General features: G+C 47.6%; 1 protein-coding gene across 1 annotated transcript; it reads left to right on the forward strand.

Annotated features, from left to right (window-relative positions):
- Positions 1-1400: 1400 nt before the first annotated feature.
- Positions 1401-7355, forward strand: LOC142922976 (uncharacterized). Its single transcript, XM_076063910.1, has 2 exons — positions 1401-1661; positions 4806-7355. The coding sequence occupies exons 1-2, from the start codon at positions 1475-1477 to the stop codon at positions 5459-5461; spliced, it is 843 nt and encodes a 280-aa protein (XP_075920025.1). The 5' UTR covers positions 1401-1474; the 3' UTR covers positions 5462-7355.
- Positions 7356-22281: the final 14926 nt, after the last annotated feature.

The following is a 22281-nucleotide window of genomic DNA, read 5'->3' on the forward strand; positions in this document are numbered from 1 at the left end:
CGACACACGCATCTCACGCTGTTATCACGGACTGTGCTTTACCCTGTATTAGTCATTGTAACGAGGGAGTTTACACAACGCGGTGTTATTCAGCAACGCAACTGCCGCGTTATAGAACACTGCAGTAAATATTGTCGCGGTGTGGAAGGAGCAATGAACGTCATCTTGTGGCATGGAAAGGCATCGCAGCCCTAGCGAGCAGCCAGAGACAAAGCCTGCACGCACGGCAAAGTTGTGATTGACCCGGGGACTATTAGCAAGTGACACGTATGGACTAATGGTTACTCTAAATGACGATGTTGACGATGGTTATAACGTGCTACAAATATGCAAAACGCACATCGCATTAGCTCTGACAAATAGCGGACTTTTTTAAAGTTATCGTTTACAATGGTTAATTTGTATATCATGCCAAGTGAGTAATTTGCGTGTGGACCCTGACAGCGGCACTCAATGTCCAACTCTTGCGAATGCTCTCAGGGGATCTTTACCGTGCGCTGCGTTCACTCACTCAGCCCCAATCTCCCTGTCGTGAACTCACCACTCACCCACTCACTCACCTCACCCTTCAACTCACTCACCCTCCTCACCTATTAATTCTCCTCATTAACTCACTCACCCTGCAATCCCCCCCCCCTCCATCACCCGGCACTCACCGCCTGTCCGTGACCACCTCTCCCGTGCCTACAACCACAAACACCACCACCACCTCTCCCGTGCCTACAACCACAAACACCACCACCACCTCTCCCGTGCCTACAACCACAAACACCACCACCTCTCCCGTGCCTACAACCACAAACACCACCACCACCTCTCCCGTGCCTACAAACACAAACACCACCACCTCTCCCGTGCCTACAACCACAAACACCACCACCACCACCTCTCCCGTGCCTACAACCACAAACACCACCACCACCACCTCCTGCTGCTGCTGCTGTCGCGGTCTCCGCGTGGCGCCGCGGGTCCAGGGGGAGGCCTCGCGGCCCAAGAGCGGCGCCACGGCTCCCCCCCTCCCGCTCCTGGCCCCTCCCCCTCGTCCCTCCTGGCCCCTCCCCCTCGTCCTTCCTGGCCCCTCCCCCTCGTCCCTCCTGGCCCCTCCCCCTCGTCAATCCTCCTCCCGTTCGCGACGTGGAGTGAACTCAGCCCCGCCCCCTCCCGCCCCCACCGCCCCCCCCCCCCTGCGCGGCCCCGCTGCCCATTGCAAGAATGGCGGGAAGCGGTCGCGGGGCCTACCGCGCGCCGCCTCTCGCGTGATTGGCTCGCTTCGCGTCACGTGGGGAAGGCGGAAGAAGAGTATGGGGGAGGAGCTGCGCGGTAAGGGGCGGGGCCGTGGAGTCACGTGGTGGGCAATGATTGCCAATAAGTGGGCAGGGATGGCTGTACGTCACATCCGGTGATATAGGACACGCCCCTTCGTGACGTGCCTCACACTTCCTTCCGTCCCGCGTGCCGTCAACACGAGCTCAGCATGGCGCTGTTGACCGTTGGCGTTCCGCTGTTGGCCATGCTTGGGATGGAGATCTTCATTTATCTTCGTTTTAAGCTTTCCATCTCATACTTTTACCGCGAGACCACGACGCTGCAAACGGAGAGGATGGGCCTGCAGAATGTGGAGCTCTGTCAGAAGAACAAGACCATGGAAGTGGAGAAAGATGGTAAGCTACCATTTTCTTTGGTTCTTTCGGTAAAGTCACGTAGAATGAGAATAAAATAATAGATTGACAAAATAAAATAACACAATAATATTCTCACGACGTTTCGGCCACAATACAAGCGGCCTTCATCAGGTGAAGGGGACGAGACTGTCTGGAGGACAGCGCTGGAGTGAGAAAGCCACGCTGAGATCGCGATCTTTAAGCTGTGTGAGAAGAAACAAAGCGCCTTGACAAAGGAATTAACATAATTTAGCATTGAAATGGCTGAGTGATTAGCTTGTGACTGGTCACAGAAAAGGCTATGTTAAAGTTAAAGCATACACATCCGCAAAGGCACCCCTTGACAAAGGAATTAGCATAGAATTTAGCATTGAAATAGCTGAGTGATTAGCTTGTAACTGGTCACAGAAATAGCTATGTTAAAGTCAGAGCATATACATTCACCGAGTCACCTAGTACAAATCAAACAGGAGAATTTAGCATTGAAATAACTAGGTGAATTTAGCATTGATATAACTGAGTGATTAGCTTGTGACTGGTCACAGAAATGGCTATGTTGAAGTTAAGGCCTACACATCTGAGCTATTCACAGTAACTGGGTATACAATATATAATGAATACTATATACTGAACCAATAAAAAACACAAAAATTTTAATTACCTCAATGTTATCAATAAACTCTATATTCTCCAATCAGCTAAGCTACCAACAATAAGTCGTTATATATCACAATGCTATATGGCGAAAATGGGTGGATTCTTACCCTCAACTTTAGCACCACGGATAGCTACGGGTCCCGTTCAGACGGACGAGTTCATCGATGGTCGGAACAGAGGAGGGGGAGAGAGACAGCTGCGAGGCGCTGTTATACTCCATGTTGTAAACCATACCATTAACCACGGTTAAGCTATCCGTGTTGCTAAAGTTGAGGGTAAGAATCCACCCATTTTTCGCCATATAGCATTGTGATATATAACGACTTATTGTTGGTAGCTTAGCTGATTGGAGAATATAGAGTTTATTGATAACATTGAGGTAATTTATATTTTAGTATTTTTTTTGGTTCATGATATAGTATTCATTATATATTGTATTGTATACCCAGTTACAGTGAATAGCTCGGATGTGTAGGCCTTAGCTTCAACAGCCATTTCTGTGACCAGTCACAAGCTAATCACTCAGTTATTTCAATGCTAAATTCGCCTAGTTCAATGCTAAATTCTCCTGTTTGATTTGTACTAGGTGCCTCGGTGAATGTATATGCTCTGACTTTAACATAGCTATTTCTGTGACCAGTTACAAGCTAATCATTCAGCTATTTCAATGCTAAATTCTATGCTAATTCCTTTGTCAAGTAGTGCCTCTGCAGATGTGTATACTTTAACTTAGCTATTTCAATGCTAAATTCTATGCTAATTCCTTTGTCAAGGGGTGCCTTTGCGGATGTGTATGCTTTAACTTTAATATAGCCTTTTCTGTGACCAGTCACAAGCTAATCACTCAGCCATTTCAATGCTAAATTAAATGCTAATTCCTTTGTCAGGCGCTTTGTTTCTTCTCACACAGCTTAAAGGTCGTGATCTCAGCGTGGCTTTCTCACTCCAGCGCTGTCCTCCAGACAGTCTCGTCCCCTTCACCTGATGAAGGCCGCTTGTGTTGTGGCCGAAACGTCGTGAGAATATTATTGTGTTATTTTATTTTATCAATTTATTATTTTATTCTCATTCTACGTGACTTTACCGAAAGAACCAAAGAAGATGAATCCTTGCAGTCACGAAAACTTTAAATCGAAATTTAAGCTACCATTCTTAGATGTTGTGTTTGAGAGGAGACCTGATGGCTCATTGGGGCATTCTGTCTACAGGAAACCCACCCACACAGATTCCTACTTGAAACCTGATTCCCACCACCACCCAGCCCAAAAGAATTCTCTCATCAAAACTTCATACCATAGGGCTCATTGCATTTCGGACCAACACCACCTGACCAGTGAATTAAAACATGTACACCTGGCCCTCAAAAGGAATGGTTACTCTGACCGTACCATCCGCCAAGCTGTTTCTCCCTCCATACAGAAACAACCACTTGATACTCCGGCCAAAACCATCACACTACCATATATAGCAGGCGTTACTAAAATGATTTCCAAAATTCTAAACAAACACAAGATCCAGGTCCGGTTCAATACAGTACACAAAATTCGTGATCTGATCCCATCCGTGAAGGATGGCATTCCTGACTTACAGTACCCCGGGGTTTACAAATTGAGTTGTACCTGCGGTGATTGCTATATCGGGGAGACAAAGCGACATGTCTCTGACCGAATTCGCGAGCACAAATCAGATTTGAAACACAGCAAAACGAATTCTTTGCTGATCACTGTTACAACCATGTGGGTGATCACGATATAATTTTCTCCGATACCAAGGTTCTTTGCAAACCCACGGGTTTTTATCAGAGATTTGTTCACGAGGCAATTCAGATCTACAAACACAGACACAATTTCAACCGAGAAGTTGGTTTCAAATTAAGCAACCATTGGAAAGATGTTCTAAATCGAACTAAACATAAACTCATTTCTGTGGTACAGTATATTTTTCAAGTAGTGGTACCCCAAACTTTCGCAGCTCTCAGCTCCCCCCCCTCCCGCTCCTGGCCCCTCCCCCTCGTCCCTCCTGGCCCCTCCCCCTCGTCCCTCCTCCCGACTCGCGACGTGGAGTGAACTCGCCCCCGCGCCCCGCGCCCCACCCTGAGCGGCCCCGCCGCCCATTGCAAGAATGGCGGGAAGCGGACGCGGGGCCGACCGCGCGCCGCCTCTCGCGTGATTGGCTCGCGTCACGTGGGGAAGGCGGAAGAAGAGTATGGGGGAGGAGCTGTGTGGTTAGGGGCAGGGCCGTGGAGTCACGTGGTGGGCAATGATTGACAATAAGTGGGCAGAGATGGCTGTTACGTCATAGTGTACGTCACATCCGGTAATGACGTCACGATAAATAACACGCCCCTTCGTGACGTGTCTCACACTTGCTTCTGTCCCGCGTGCCGTCAACTCGAACTGAGCATGGTGCTGCTGATCGTTGGCGTTCTGGTCTTGGCCATGCTTGGGATGGGGATCTTCATATATCTTTTTACGCTTTCCATTTCAGACTTTGACCATGAGACCACGACGCTGTCTACGGAGAGGATGGGCCTGCAGAATGTGGAGCTCTGTCAGAAGAGCAAGATGCTCCGTCTGGAGCTACAGCATCAGCTGGAGGAGTTCATGGAGAACCGAGAGACTCTCCAGAGAGAGATCAGGAGCCTGGTTCAACAGCTTAAAGAGCGCCAGTTGGAGCTGGAGCCCACGAGAGTGCCTTGCAGGGAGAGCAAGTCTCTGCATGCAGATTTTCTCCGAGACTGCAATGCAGCACAGCGGCAAATGTCGCTGCGCTGTGAAAACGAAGATCTCCGGAGGTCGCTGCACGCCCACCTGAGGAAGTTGAACTTCCTGAATCCGCAGAGAGGGCAGGAACAGTTTAGGCTGCGCGGGAAGCTGGTGCGTCACGAGGACATGTGGCATGGGGAAAAGAGGCTGCAAGAAGAGAACCTGCATCTCCGTAGCCAGCTGAAAGAGCTAATATGGACCGTGTCTCAAATGTACAATGATGCCACCACCGCCGAGGCCACTTCCACCGCCGCTGCCACAGCTTCCACCACCGCAACCGTTTCCACCACCACTTCTGCCACCACCACCAAGCCCAAGAAGATGAAGAGATTTAGCCATTGGTTCCGAAAATTGCTGAAGCGCAAGTCGGCCATTTAAAAATATTGGGGAAATTGTGAAAATGACACCACCCTAATTAAAACATTACTCAGAAAGACAAACATACCCCATAGAACATCAACAAAGTCATATATAAGACAAAATATCGTACATTTGCATGCAACACTCTAATAAATACTGTATTGTGAGCAAAACATAAAGTTACTTAAATGGAAAAAAAATCTGTTATTGTCACTTACCTTTAGTCCGGATGCCGGTCTGCTTGTCGGGAGGGGGCGTAATGAGTCCCTGCACACACGGGGGCGGTGGGAGGGGGGTGAACGTCCATACACACACACAACAGCGACAATCATCCGCTGTATAGCCTTACCAGAATGTTGGAGCAAGCGCCTATGAAGCTCTGAATGGCACACGGGGTGAATGGCCAGCACCCTGCCCGGCTGCCTCTCTTTATCTCTCCATACACGAGACTCACAGGCGTACATGCGTCCGTGCACACACGCACAACAACAACGCAACAACCGTCGTTCACCCCTAAGTGGCGGTGACATCACCACAGCACTTGTGCCATGCTCGGTGCATTTTGAGGCCACGTGAAGTGTCGAAGGCTGGCTGGCAGGAGGTCATGTAACAGACGCAGGTGCCATGGATTGACTTAGGAAGATGATGGGCAGATGCAACAGCCGTGCTCCCCACTGTGCCAACTTTATTTGTGTCAGTTGTTTGGCGCTCTGCTCGTTGTTTTGAGCCTCGCTCCTCTGCCCTATGCTGTTGCTGGAGGGCAACTGCCTCCACTTCCCCAGCAGCACCTTTCATGAACCTCCTCCACAGAAGCCGATCATGACACTGCTGATACCAGTCATCAATAAGTCCAATCAGCTCCACATCCTTCTGCACCACATCAGTCCATCTCTTCTCTACCCCATACCACGCCCATTTAGCACCATCTATCCAGCCAAATTGAAGCTGCTTGGGGATGCCGTGACTGCATACGGACTGCATGACACAACGCAGCCTCGCTTGCTGGAGGAGCCCACAGATGGGCATTTGTCCAGATATTCTAGGAATCTGTGAGCTTACAAAGTCCAGTCTGGTTAAACCCTGAATAGATCGTGGGCAAGCTAACCTTAATGTTCCTTTCGAGAGAGATAAGGAAGGGTATAACTGTGGCCGAGAAGACATGAAGATTTTTATGGAGTGACATGCCAGGTAGCTTCCACACTGTTGAGCAGTTGATGAAAATATAATGCTCGAATTATTTTAAATGAGACCTCGGCTCCCAAAACGGACTTGATCATCAGCACACTGCCCACTCCACTCTCTCCTCAGGTGCCCCAAATACATGAGGAATTGAGGAAGGGAGCATTTTTATGATGTAAAATACCCAGGGAGGTGATTTGTTTTCGTGGGGCTGATGGTAACGGCCCATATTTTAGTAGCATGCTTCATGTTTAGCTGTAGTGTCTCCAACTTCTCCTTAGAGTGGGCAGTAATCACCAGATCATCCGCATTCATAATATGGTTTAACAATAGAGAGCCATACCATGACCGGCTCAGGCATCGATCAGCCTCCCATTATATCTATACCAGATAAATTCTACTGGTACATCCATGGAAATCGTCTCAAACTACGTAGTCAAAGAAAATGTTCAGTCGTGTAGGGGGCAGAGGACATCCATGTCGCACATTACTCACACATTCTATCATCCCTTAGCTCCATTACGTCGATTTTTCATGAGACAGCAGTTGTCTTTCTATTGTTTATATATGCTTTATCGAAAGAAGAAAATAGTATGTTTGCTTTAATTACTGTAACTCTGTGTTTTATTTAGCTTTGGTAATTTGGGTGATCCAGGTCTCTCTTGCAAATGAGACTCATCCTGGTCGCTTTAGTTCTCGCCTTGTTCAACTCAATAAACTGGTACTCACTCCATTATGAACTCACCCACTTCCTTAAATCTATGACTCACGTAAATACTCCCTCTCTCTCCTCATGAGTCATATATTTACCTGATCACACAATCACCCGATCATTTACTGTGTCAACCTCACTCACGCACTTTTTCATGCTCTCAAGAATGACCCACCCATTCTATCACTACATAAATCATCATCCCCTTCCCTCATTGACCCACTGGTAAAATTAAAATACTCGACAGCAACAACACGTGAGATTATACTCAGGCTTACACTCACATGTGTAAAGAAGCTCCTTTGCAGGTTCCATTTGATAGATGATTTATTTCACGATGATGTATTTACAACGCAAGAGTACGACTCACACGAACCTTCCCCCGTACAGTAACCTGTACCTGTTTCAACCCATCTCCACTGCCCCCACTATAAACTTTGCCATCCAAGAGAAGTGAAGTAGAAGACAATAGAGTCTGCTGAGAGAATCTACCGGGGAAAACTGCTGAAAGTTACCAGGGCGTGGCCGTGCGGGTATATGGGGTGATGCCTTGGGGACTGAAGAACAACTGCAGGTGGACGACATCGGGGCCGACTGTTGGAAATCAACATGGTGGAAACCATCAAGAAAGACTGTTCGAGATTAATCTACTCTATTAGAAACCACCGGGACTGCAGATAGTCATAGCCTTGTGCAACGTGTGAGTCGCACTCTCACCTTGTAAATATGTTATCGTCGGGAATAAATCATCTAGAAAATGAAACCTGCGAAGGAGCTGCTTTACACATGTAAGAATGCAGGACATGCTTTATCAGCAGGCCGTTGTTTTTGTCTACAACAGACCTATGCACACGATCTTGAAAATGGCATTTGATTGGGATTGTCACCTTCAACCCATTCTGAAATCGTCCAACTACCAAAACCCTTGTCTGCATTATACCTAAAACTTGACCAACGTGGCAATGTTATTTTCTCATTTTATTGACAGTAAACAAAAACATGGCATAGTTTTTTTAATTTCCCTGTTAACTTGTACATACGAGTGGAACGGTGTCACAATGGTTTGTGCATTGCACTATGAATCAGGCCACTTGAGTTTGATTCTCGGTTATAGTTAACATCAAACAAACTGGCCATGAGCCTTTTCGTTATCAACCCACGTTGAGAAGCATGATGGCGTATGGTGAAACAATCTCCATGACTGATCCAGTATGGGAAGACTTCACCCATGACAATGGTTATACATTTATTATTGTTTTTGTTTATTACCACCAAAGGAGTAACTTCAGACCTGTTAGCCAGCCTATATATACTCATAGATAAACTTTCGCCTAAACACCACCATTGGGATGAAGCTGACTTGGTATCTTCCATACTCTTTGGTTCTTTCGGTAAAGTCACGTAGGTATAAAATAAAATAAATCACGACGTTTTGGGTGCAACACAAGCGTCCGTCATGAGATGGCAAAGCATGATCTGCTGTTGAGGCAGAATGTTTAAAAGAGTTTGAAATGGGTGTAGCCCAAGGGCCATAAATAAGTGGGCGGGGCCAGTGATGTTAATGTGAGAAATTAGCATGTAAATGTAAGAACGGAGAGTGGCCTCCTCGTAGAGGGCATCAAAGTGGCCATGTTAATGTGAGAGATTAGCATGTTAAAGTAATATCGAAGAGTGGTGGAATCCAAAGGCATGAGAGTGCAATCAAAAGGACATGTAAGCATGAGAGATCTAAGAGAGAGGCATAGAGAGAGACACAAAGAGTCGGAAATAACAGCTGACATAGGCAGGTAGGATGGAAATATCAGAATCATAAAGAAGGTACACCACTCTGTGCTATCGTCTCCACCAAAGAGTATGAATCCCTGCATTCATGAAAGCTTTAATTTAAGATTATTCCAGCAAACTTTACCGTCTTCTACCTCGAACCTTCCCTCGTACGGTACCATGCACCTGTTTCCACCCATCTCCACTGACACCACTATAACTTTTGCCATGTACAGTACCCTACATCACCCTCTTCTGCCCATAAAAATATCTGTCCCGGCTAAAACTCTAATTTAACAGGTCCCTGCAGGGTGGGCTGGTAGGAACATTGGAATTTTGCGCAATTTTATTTTTACACCCCAATAGCACGAGATTTCACTTCGTTAAAGTATTGAAAGGGGACGGACGGACGCATTAATCTATTGCAAGCTGGTACACTCATCTATTGCAGGCTGGTACACTCAGTTTACAACTTCGTTCCTACCAGTAATAGGGAACTCTATGTGGGAATCAATGGGATCGCACACGGGATTCAGTGATGTGGGCATGGAGTACAAAACATTTAACCTCTGGGTTAATGCTTAACATAGGCGCTTGAATCAAGGGGGGGAAGGCATTACAACCCAACTTGACCATTCAGTATCATCACCAAACTCTTACGTGGGCTGCCCTATTGAAGGTGTACATTCTTAGGCAAACAATACGCAACATCATTAGCCCTACATTTACAACAAGCCATCAATATGTACTGTAGGTGTGGTCGAGCAGCACATTCGACCCGGTGACATTCCTTCTCGGCACCTCTCTAAATTAGTCTGTCGGCCTCCCTCATCGTGGCCATCTTCATTCCGGTCGATCCTGAGAGGAGAGTGCGGGGGCACTATTTCTGTGAGGAGGATGCTCCCCTCCCTGGCATTCATCACGACGCCCCTGGACACGGCTTTGTGAGCCTGAACGATCCCTTGTGACGTCAGTTCTCTATATGGTTTAGGGCGACTCGGATTAACCACCCATCTCTGGCGTCCCATTTGGATGCGAACACTTTGCGGGCAGAGGATTTTAACAATTCCACTGCGCTTTGCCAAGGATGGTGTAGTTTGGCGGATTTTCTAACCCGGACCTCAGGACAGTGTAACCAGGCCCGATCACCCTGTTCAAAGGGTACAGGCGTCTCCGTTCTTTTCCGCAACCGTTTGTTTGCTATTTGCGATCTGCCTGACTCTGCTATCGCGGCTTCACGAGCTTCACAGAGCTTTTTTAGTGGCAGTCTGAGGGAGGCTGGTGACGACACAACTTTAGCAGGGAAAGCCACCAGTTGGTCCTCAATAGGTGGCTCAGGGTCTCTCCCATACATCAAAAAGAAGGGGAAGAGCCCGGCCGATGCATGTGGCACTCTACAATATGCCCCTAGGACCCCTGGGATGTGCAAGTCCCAGTCCATCTGATCACCATTTACAACATGGCACAACATTGCGGACAGCGTGCGGTTAAGCCTATCTACTTGTCCATCACACTGCAGGTGGTATGGTGGCGTTCGAATTTTTCTTAGTGCCCACGATATTACAAACCTCTCGCAACAGGTTAGTAGAAAAATTCTGACCCTGGCCTGCTAGACGTTTCTCAGTGGGGCCCTTATCCAATACATAGCCATGGAGAAAGGCTTCTGCTATTATTGCAGCCGTTTGGTCATGTATCGGCCATGCAACGAGCCAGTGTGTGCAATACTCCATCCCCTCGAGCAAATATTTATTTTATCCTTGCTGTTTTAGGAAATGCACCCAGGATATCCAACGCTACTAGTTCGTTTACCCTCACCACTGCGATCGACTGCAGTGGAGCCTGTATAGGATGGGGAGCAGGTTTCCTTTTTGCACACTCCTGACAATGATTACCCGCTCGCGTACATCTTTTGACATCACTGGCCAAAAATATCGAGCCTGCAGTGTGAGCAATGTGTTTCGGTGGCCCAAGTGGATTTGTTGTTTGGCGTGCACTTCTAGTAGCAACTGTTTTTGCAAGGGCTTTTGCACCACTAGGCAACAACGCTGCATCTTCATGTCCCACCTCATCAGGAGTCCTCGCCATGGGATGAATGGCTCCCCATTTTGACCAGTTTGAGCACATTCAGCTGCCTGTGCAGCCAATGACTGTATAATTTCATCCTGTTTTTGCAATCGGATTCATTCGGTCCTTATCAGCCCAAGATCATGATCTGTGGGTGGTACATCATTTTCTAAGGTTGCTGTGTTTATTGACATCACCTGTCTCGGCGAGTCAGGGAGGGTCGGTTTACACCATGCTGCTCCTGTCGCTGCTGCTACGACCGATCTCACTAACTTTTTCCACTTAGCCCGAGATGTTGGCCGAATTTTCCCTGTTGTTTCACTCCAGGTCGATGTGATCGAGTGGTGTGCTAGTGATGTTGGTGATGAGGGTTTTGGAAATGAGGTGCACGTGTGATCTGGCTGGGTGTACAGGCGACACGCCTGGGTGTTTCTTGGTTGTCTCGGGATGACTTCCCCTCGGCAACCTCTCGCGATGTGGCCCGACCTCCCGCAGTGGTAGCAGTACATCACCGCATGGTCCTGAATTCCTCCGTGGTTGTGCCATGGTCGCTGATGCTGTAGTTGACACCTTGAATCGTTGAACCCCTGGATGGCCACAGCCATCTCTTCCAAGGTCGCCTGCAGATCACCCTCCATGCTGGGCATTGCGGCGGTCCCTGTTGTTGCTGTCCCTGTTGGCTCCATTGGTCCTTCTGCTCCTCCATTCTCCATCACCCTTGTCACATGGGCTGCTACTTCACATGGTGCCCTGGGATCTGTGTGTGCCCAGAGGCATTTAGCAAACTACATTGAAGTTTGCTCACTCTCTGGCAAAATCGGCAATGTAATGCCACTTTGATAGAGGAGAGTTTGTAGCCGCTCCGCCACTAGCACGTCTCAGGTTGTCATGTCCATCCTTGGAAATGCCACATCTGCAACCGCATGCAAGGTACTTCTATAAGCCATCAGTGGCTCGCTATCTCCTCTTCTCCAGGATGAAAATTGCTGCCTTGCGCTGGACGCAGGACAGAAAACATCGGCCATCCCTTGACAACCTTGTTGGGTTGTGGCAGGTTGATTTTCCGGGATCATAAAGAAGGCCAATAGTGCTCTGTCATCCAACACCGTAGGCAGCAGTCGTAGCACTTCATCGTCAATCAATCGGCTGACTCTGACAGCTGCTTCAAATCTTTTGATGAATGCAATACAATCGCCTCCCGTATTTTTATGCATGGTGGTCAAGGTCTGTTGAACAGCTTCTAGTTGTGGTTGAGTCATTTGATTGGTTCCCGCCTGCTGCTCGACGGGGGGAAGCGATGGCTGCTGCCCTATGGCGCTTTCTCCTCGCCATTGCGGTCCATGGTGGAGATGGATCTGGCTTCAGCCGCGCACTACCTGTTCCTTCCTCTTCTCTTTTCTTCATCATCGAAATTATCAGTCGATCCACCACTGAGGTAAGGTGGTCCAACCTGTCCAACAGCTGCCGCCAATTTTTTTTGTTCGGCGATGCTGGTTCTTGGGTCTTTGGCGGAGCATCTACTTCCATCGGGAACTTGGCTGCCAACGGGGTCCGGCTCTCACTCCCGCCATTTGCCGAGTCTGAAAAAAACCTGGAGCGCTTAGGGTTGATAACTCGTTCTCTGCAGGAGCTCTTCGGCAGGTCTTCCTTCTTGAACTTGTAGACTGTATCCCACCACTGCCACCAGAAGCTTCTTTGCAGGTTCCATTTTTGAGAAGAGAGTGCAACTCACACGCTTCACAAGGGTATGACTATCTGCAGCCCCAGTGTTTTCCACTACATTCATCTCGAACAATCTTTCTTAATGGTTTCCACCATGTACAACAGTCGGCCCCGATGTCATCCACCTGCAGTCGTCCTTCAGTCTCCGAGCTAGCGCCCCAATTGCAGGCCTCGCTCTCCCTTTTCTACCCACTCAGCCTCGCCCTGGCAGCTTCCAGCAGTTTCCTTGGTACATTCTTCCAGCAGACTCAACCGTCTTCTACTTCCTTTCTCTTAGATGGCAAAGGATATAGTGGTGTCAGTGTTGATGGGTGGAAACAGATGCAGGGTACTGTACGAGGGAAGGTTCATGTGAGTCGTACTTTTGCGTTGTAATTACGTTATCGTGAAATAAATCATCTAGACAATCTAACCTGCGAAGGAGCTTCTTTAAACAGGTGAGTGTTAGACTGCGTATTTCCATTTTACCAGTGGGTCAATGAGGGAAGCGGATGGTGAGTAAGGTAGTGAGTGATGGGATGAGTAGGTCATTGGTGAGATTGTGAAATAGTGCGTGAGTGATGTTGGCACAGTGAATGATCAGGTGGTTGCCTGGGTTATCAGGTCAATATATGACTCATGAGGAAGGAGAGGACGTATTTATGTGAGTCATAAAGTAAGGGAAGTGGGTGAGTTCATAATGGAGTAAGTAGTAATTTATTTAGTTAAAACAGGCGAGAACTAAAGAGACTAGGATGATTCTCATTTGCAAGAGAGACCTGGATCACCAAAATAACAAAAGCTAAATAAAAACACAGAGTTACAGTAATGAAAAGCATATATAAACAATAGAAAAACAAATGCTGTGTCTCATGGGAAATCGATATAATGGAGTTAAGGGATGATAGAATATGTGAGTAATGTGCGACATGGATGTCCTCTGGCCCCTACACGACTTAACATTTTCTTTGACTACTTAGTAATGAGACGATTTCCATGGATGTACCAGTAGAATTTATATCTGGTATAGATATAATGGGAGGCTGATCGATGCACGAGTCCGGTCCATGGTATGGCTGTCTATAGTTAAACCATATTATGAATGCCGATGATCTGGTGATTACTGCCCACTCTAAGGAGTTGGAGACACTCCATATAAACACGGAACATGCTACTAAAATATGGGCCGTTACCATCAGCCCCACAAAATCAAATCACCTCCCTGGGTATTTTACATCATCAAAATGCTCCCCTCCCTCAATTCCCCATGTATTTTGAGGCAGTTGTGGAGAGAGTGGAGATATTTCCGTACTTGGGCAGTGTGCTCATGACCAACTCTGTTTTGGGAGCCGAGGTCTCACTTCGATTCATTCGAGCGGCATTATATTTTCATCAGCTGCGTAACATTGTATGGAAGCTACCTGATCTGTTACTCCATACAAACCTTCATGTCTTCTGGACCACAGTTATGCCTTCCCTTATTTCTCTCTATAGGATTATCTGCAATGGTTTGAAACATTTGGTCTAGCCTGCCTACGATCTATCCAGGGTTTAACCAGACTGGACTTTGTGAGGAGGCCAAAATTTTCTGAAATATCTGGACAAAGGCTCATCAGTGGGCTCTTCCGGCAAGTCAGGCTCCATTGGCTGGGTCATGAAGTCTATATGCACTGTCACCGCATCCCCAAGCAGCTTCAATTTGGGCGGATAGATCATGCTAAACAGGCGCGGCATGGGCTACAGAAGAGATGGACTGATGTGGTACAGAAGGATGTGGAGCTGATTGAACTTGCTGATGACTGGTAGCAGCAGTGTCGCGATAGGTCTATGTGGAGGAGGTTCATGAAAGACTCTACTGGGGAGGTGGAGGCAGTTGCCCTCCAGCAATAGCGTAGGGCAGCGGAGCGACACTCATAACAATGAGCAGAGCGCTATACGACTGAAACACTGAAATTTGGCACAGTGGGGAGCACGGCGTTTGCATCTGCCCGTCATCACCTTAAGTCAACCCATGGTACCTGTGTCTATTCATGACTTCCTGCCAGCCATCCTTCGACACTTCAAGTGACCTCAAAATGCACCAAGCACCGCACAAAAGCGCTGTGGTGATGTCACTGCCACTTAGGGGCAAACGGCGATTATTGTCTTCTTGTTGTGCGTGTGTGCACGGACGCATATACCCCTGTGAGTGTGTGTGTGGGGAGAGATAGTGCAATGGTGAACACTGTCTACCATCCCACCGATCCCAGTTCGATTCCCACTCACGACCAACACCTTTAACGATTATATTAATGGTTGCTGGGCTTTCCGTCGATCGACTCAGCCTCAAATAAGTGCCTGGTGTGGTGTGTAAATATCACCACTGGCGAGACAAAGGCAGCCGGGCGTGGTGCTGTCCACGCACCCCCTCTTGCGACATTCCAGCCTTCATAGGCGCTGCTGGCTAACAGCACTTGCCCCAACATTCTGGTTAGGCTATTCGGGGGATGACTGTCGCTGTTGTGTGTGTGTGCTTGCGGGCGTTCACCCCCAACCCTCCCGTGTGCAGTTATGGGGACTCATTATGCCCCCTCCTGACAAACGGTCCCACATCCAGACTCAAGGTAAGTGACATTAAAAACATTTTTTGTCCTATTTACGTAACTTTATTTTTTGTTTACATTACAGTATTTATTACAGTATTATTTGCAAATGTATAATATTCCGTGTTATGACTTCAACAATGCTTCAAAATTTTTGTTAAACCGTAATACATTTTACAACACTTCCAGTATGTGAATTTAAATACAGTACACTATTTTATTCAGACTTATGAACTGTTCGACTTACTAACGATTCTCTGTAATGGAATCCAAAAGTTGTACTATTCATTAACAACATCTCCCATTGGTATGGTTGACTACATGTGATGCAAAATAAGTTAAACATAGATAAATATATATTGTACAACACTTTCCCCAACAGTGTGTTGAGGCTACATGGGGGACCTTTGTGTTTGTGCTTGTGATTGTATTGTGGAGGCCTTCTTAGGTGCTGCTCCTTGCTAATAGCACTTGCCCCAATAGTCTCTTGAATCTATACAGGGAACGTTTGTCTTTGTGAATAATGTTTTAATTGGGGCGGTGTCATTTTCTAAATTGCCCCAATGTTTTTAAATGGTCGACTTGCGTTTCAGCCATTTTCGGACCCAATAAATACATCTCTTCATTTCTTGGGCTTGGTGGCGGTGGTGGCAGCTGTGGCAGCGGCGGTGGCAGTGGCGTTGGTGGTGGTGGCATCTTTGTAAATTTGAGAAATGGCGCATTTCAGCTCTTTCAGCTGTCTACTGAGATGCCGGCACTCTTTGCGCATCTGCACTTCGCCGTGCCACTTTTCCTCATGACGCGCCAGCTTCCCGCGCAGCCTAAACTGCTTCTGCCCTCTCTGTGGATTCAGGAAGTTCAACTCCCTCAGGTGGATGCGCAGCGACCTACGGAGACCTTCCTTTTTACAGCGCAGCGACATTTGCCGCTGTGCTGCATTGCAGTCTCGGAGAAAATCCGCACGGAGAGACGCACGCTCGCAGCCAGGCACTCTCGTGGACTCCAGCTCTAACTGGCGCTCTTTAAGCTGTTGAACCAGGCCCCTGTTCTCTCTCTGGAGAGTCTCTCGGTTCTCCATCAACTCCTCCTGCTGCTGCTGTAGCTTCAGATGGGGCGTCTTGTTCCTCTGACAGAGCTCCACATTCTGCTGGCCCATCCTCTCCGTTTGCAGCGTCGTGGTCTCGCGGTGAAAGTCTGAGATGGAAAGTGTAAAACGAAGATAAATGAAGATCTCCATCCCAAGCAGGGCCAAGAGCAGAACGCCAACGATCAGCAGCGCCATGCTCAGCTCATGTCGACGGCACGCGGGACAGAAGCAAGTGTGAGGCACGTCACGAAGGGGCGTTATTTATATAACTTCTTTACCGTATGTGACGTACGCTATGACGTAACAGCCATCCCTGCCCACTTATTGTCAATCATTGCCAACCACGTGACTCCACGGCCCCGCCCCTAACCGCGCAGCTCCTCCCCCATATTCCTCTTCCGCCTTCCCCACGTGACACGAAGCGAGCCAATCACGCGAGAGGCGGCGCGCGGTCGGCCCCGCGACCGCTTCCCGCCATTCTTGCAATGGGCGGTGGGGGGCGAGATCACTCCACGTCGCGAGCGGGAGGAGGGACTAGGGGGAGGGGCCAGCAGGGACGAGGGGGAGGGGCCAGGTGGAACGGGGGGGAGGGGCCAGGAGGGACGAGGGGGAGGGGCCAGGAGGAACGAGGGGGAGGGGCCAGGAGAGACGAGGGGGAGGGGCCAGGAGGTACGAGGGGGAGGGGCCAGGAGCGGGAGAGGTGGTGGTGGTGTTTGTGGTTGTAGGCACGGGAGAGGTGGTGGTGGTGGTGTTTGTGGTTGTAGGCACGGGAGAGGTGGTGGTGGTGTTTGTGTTTGTAGGCACGGGAGAGGTGGTGGTGGTGTTTGTGTTTGTAGGTACGGGAGAGGTGGTGGTGGTGTTTGTGGTTGTAGGCACGGGAGAGGTGGTCACGGACAGGCGGTGAGTGCCGGTTGATGGAGGGGGGGGGTGAGGGAGTGGATTGCAGGGTGAGTGAGTTAATGAGGAGAATTAATAGGTGAGGAGGGTGAGTGAGTTGAAGGGTGAGGTGAGTGAGTGGGTGAGTGGTGAGTTCACGACAGGGAGATTGGGGCTGAGTGAGTGAACGCAGCGCACGGTAAAGATCCCCTGAGAGCATTCGCAAGAGTTGGACATTGAGTGCCGCTGTCAGGGTCCACACGCAAATTACTCACTTGGCATGATATACAAATTAACCATTGTAAACGATAACTTTAAAACAAGTCCGTTATTTGTCAGAACTAATGCGATGTGCGTTCAGCATATTTGTAGCACTTCATAACCAACGTCAACATCGTCATTTAGAGTAACCATTAGTCCATACGTGTCGTGCTTGATTTATTTTAATATAATTTTATGGTATTTCTACATACGTGACTTTACCGAAAAAACAATGAGTTAATCAATGGTTCTCTGTGTGAGTGAGTCTATGTGTCTCCATGTGAGTGAGCCTATGGCTCTGTGTCAGTGAGACTTTGGCTCTCTGTGTGAGTGTACTCTGTGAGTGAGTCTATGGCTCTCTGTGGGAGTAAGTGGGTCTTTAAGGCCACAACCATCTTGCCCCCTGCCCAGTGCGTCCACCTGATTGAGCTGCAGAAGTCTATTGTCCACCGCTCCAGACCGCACAGATATCCGACGTCCACCTCCAGCACAAACACCAGCAGATTCTTAAACCTGGTGGTGGAAGTAAGGACACGAGAGGGGTAATAGTCAACCACCATTACCACCATCAATACCACCATTACAACCACCAAAATCACCGCTATCGTTAACACCACCATCAATATCACCACCTCCACCAGAACGATCACAATCAAAATTGCAATCACAATACTCTTTGGTTCTTTCGGTAAAGTCACGTAGGTAGAAAAAAAATAATAGATCACGACGTTTCGATCGCAACACAAGCAACCATCATCAGGTGAAAAAATATAGCGAGAAAGCTGCTGAAACACGAAGTTATATTGGCTTGAGATAAGCTCAGCCCAAGGGTAAGTGGGCGGGGCTAGAGGTAGAATTTGCATGTAAATACGACACCACATCGTGGAAAAGGAAAGAGAGACACAGACACCGAGAGACATCCACACACAGAGAGAGGCACACACAAAGAGACACACGAGAGACACATATAGAGAAAAACACACCGGCAGAGAGAGACACCCACACAGACAGATGCAGAGAGAGATAGACACAGAGAGAATTACATAATTGCCCATGAATTACTATGGTGTGACAATGCCAATTACCAATGTCAAAGGGAACATCAATGAATGGTAAATGTGGGGTAATATCCCTAGAAGCGCATGTAGACTACATTAAAAAATAAAATAATCAGGCAATATAATATCACATATGGGTTCAGTTTAAAGTTTACTTATGACAAATAATACTGAAATAATTGTGCTCCATAGATTATCTTAATGGTCAAGTTACATAACCATCACGGAATCACTTAAGCTGACCATTTAAAAAGACATTAATTGCAAGATGTTGAGCAAAGGAAATTGTTTGGAAGTTCATCTCACACTAAGTACATGTTACTATAAATCTAAATCTGCATAGTTCTCGATCAGCAAAGTCGCAAACATGTTTTACCACAAGCAAGAAGTTCGGTGTAAAGCTGTTAAGCAAATTAACCACTGCACACGGTTGTAAAGCTCTCTGCCTCAAAGACAGCACTCTACCAAGTGTCACGACGCAGCTGCACACGCCGCATGACAATAGGCGGAGTGAGTGACTATGTAAACACTGACCCTGTCAAAGGGGATCCCATGTCTAGAGTATTTGTGGCTGGTGCTACACATTTCTAACGTGATTAGCGATTTAGCTGATCTATCATTTGTGGACAGGTCGCTTCTGGAAAACAGCCACATAGCTCATTGGGTCTCACCTGGCAAAATAAAATAGTTTATAGAGTTCGTTCTGCCTTAACGCGTGTTTTCATAACGCCATTTGGATATAGCACGATGGATGTATTAGGGAACACGTTTTATAACGTGGATGCTAAGTGGATATAACGCGATTGAGTCAACAGAACCACGTCGCGCGAGTAGGAATGTGCGGTTGTACGGCTGCCTGGGCACAGCGTCACACGAGGCATTGGGATGCTGCTGGATGCTTCCTGATGCTCCCCACGCGCCTCAGTCTTTGTTCAGCCGACACACGCATCTCACGCTGTTATCACGGACTGTGCTTTACCCTGTATTAGTCATTGTAACGAGGGAGTTTACGTAACGCGGTGTTCTTCAGCAACGCAACTACCGCGTTACAGAACACTGCAGTAAATATTGTCACGGTGTGGAAGGAGCAATGAACGTCATCTTGTGGCATGGAAAGGCATCGCAGCCCTAGCGAGCAGCCAGAGACAAAGCCTGCACGCACGGCAAAGTTGTGATTGACCGGGGGACTATTAGCAAGTGACACGTATGGACTAATGGTTACTCTAAATGACGATGTTGACGTTGGTTATAACGTGCTACAAATATGCCAAACGCACATCGCATTAGTTCTGACAAATAGCGGACTTTTTTCAAAGTTATCGTTTACAATTGTTAATTTGTATATCATGCCAAGTGAGTAATTTGCGTGTGGACCCTGACAGCGGCACTCAATGTCCAACTCTTGCGAATGCTCTCAGGGGATCTTTACCGTGCGCTGCGTTCACTCACTCAGCCCCAATCTCCCTGTCGTGAACTCACCACTCACCCACTCACTCACCTCACCCTTCAACTCACTCACCCTCCTCACCTATTAATTCTCCTCATTAACTCACTCACCCTGCAATCCACTCCCTCACCCCCCCTCCATCACCCGGCACTCACCGCCTGTCCGTGACCACCTCTCCCGTGCCTACAACCACAAACACCACAACCACCACCTCCTGCTGCTGCTGTCGCGATTTCTCCCCATGAGCGAAGCTCCGTGGCGAAGGTGTCAGGAATTAATTCGGATTGATGGATCTGTTGGTAATTTATGCGATTAGAAGTACAATCCAAGACAAAATAGTTTAGATGGAAAAATTATTACTATACTTATAAACGACGGATGGTTATCACTCGGTCTGTCACGATACCTTCACGGCCACCGATGGTTCCCGTCTTGAGAATTAGGCCTTTGTCAATGACGCGTGTGTTTTTAGTGATATGGATGGTGTACAGTAGGCCAGTGTTTCGCCACGGAGCTTCGCTCACGGGGAGAAATCGTATTAAACCGGTTTCCTTATACAATTCCGTCCACGAATTAATTAATCTCCCGTGAGACAGCATGCACCCCACCGCACAACCTCAATCCAAGCCATTTCTGTAATCATCTGATCTTGCCGATGGATCTATTGATATATTTGTGCCTTTGGGAATAACTGTTTTGATCGCCTTTTCGTATGAATTTCGTCATGTAATCTTTAAGCACCTTCGTTAATGATCGCCGCACATACTCGCGTACTCTACAGAATACTCAACTGTTCCATGACCCAATGTGCTAACAACGTGATAAGGGTTTCTTATGGATCTCTGAATGAACGCCATACTGTGTGTGCACATTCCAGTATAATCTTTCATAATAGAGTATCAAGGTTTGTTTTGTTTAGATGTTTAACGACTCTCTCTCTCTCACCAACTGAGCTCGCGTTATGCGGCGGAATTAACCACAGGTGCTGTTGTCAAAGTGAAACAACGCAGTCGTGATGGTTACTGTGATGATACTGTGTTGAAATTCCAAGATCGAGATTTCGCATATTATATTAGAATTAAAGTTTAGTTAGAAAATAAAATTGATTAACGCATAAGTGATTGTGTGATTCTTTCCTGAAATCTATGCATAAGAACTGGTTCTGCGTAGAGATATGAACTTGGTGACCTTACATAAACACTCTAATCCATACTCAGTAAATATTAAAGCAAGAATAATTGTATTATACTAATCGATAATACGAAGTTAAACAATGAAGCCGAGTTGACTCTGGCATACTCGCATCACACTAACATAACTGCATACGATTAATTATATTATCCCGATTGATAACCAACCCTCGTCAACGAGGCGGGGCCTGATTATCTTAAAGGCTGTCATTAACAACCACACCCACTCGCATAATTTATACGCATGATTACCCAAATTAACATAATTGCAGATAAATTATGCAAATTTAAAACTTCATTTAATATTACTATTTTCATCAAATTTTCATTACCCACATATACAACAACCTCGACATCGTCCTGCCATCCGTCGACAAAGACGACTTGTCTTCTCTCAAAGTTTCAAGATGCATCCAGGCCCACCTGCTCTTGCAACGACATAAGGGGTTGGCGGCGTATACTGTGCCTAGTGAGATGCGTGATACACCCGAAGATGTGGAGCCCATCCAAGCCTGTGCTTCAACCCAAGGCGGAGGCTGGCGGGGGGGGATGGCATGGTGTGACAGGATGAACAACTTCGATGGCAAGATACCTCTCCTCATCCTGAGAGCGGGCACCACAGTCATCCACCTGACTGTCCACCACTCCACTGCACCCGAAGGCGAGTCACCTTCGGCCCCTGAATCCACCTCACTCATTACGTTCGGTCGGTTTTCATTCCCGTCGTGTGTCGGTGCATGAGGGTTCAGATTTTGCTCAGGCTGACTGGCTGCTCCGACCGGGTCGGTGATTGGAGTTGGTCCATAGAGCGATTGCTGTGACCGCAGGTTCATCCGCTGTTATCGGATTGATAGAGGGGGTTGAAATCAGAATGTTCGTCGATACTGGTGCATCCGCGAACTATCATTTCCAAGTTG

Source organism: Petromyzon marinus, unplaced genomic scaffold (genome assembly GCF_048934315.1).
Source record: "Petromyzon marinus isolate PM22_M1 ecotype Great Lakes invasive population unplaced genomic scaffold, UKy_Petmar_22M1.pri1.0 PM_Scaffold_24, whole genome shotgun sequence".
Taxonomy (NCBI): Eukaryota; Metazoa; Chordata; class Hyperoartia; order Petromyzontiformes; family Petromyzontidae; genus Petromyzon; species Petromyzon marinus.

Bases quoted from the DNA above. Each gene is read 5' to 3' on its own strand.
- LOC142922976 (XM_076063910.1), top strand. From the start codon at position 1,475: ATGGCGCTGTTGACCGTTGGCGTTCCGCTGTTGGCCATGCTTGGGATG. The intron at 1,662-4,805 runs GTAAGCTACCAT...TTTCCATTTCAG, and splicing joins CATGGAAGTGGAGAAAGATG to ACTTTGACCATGAGACCACG.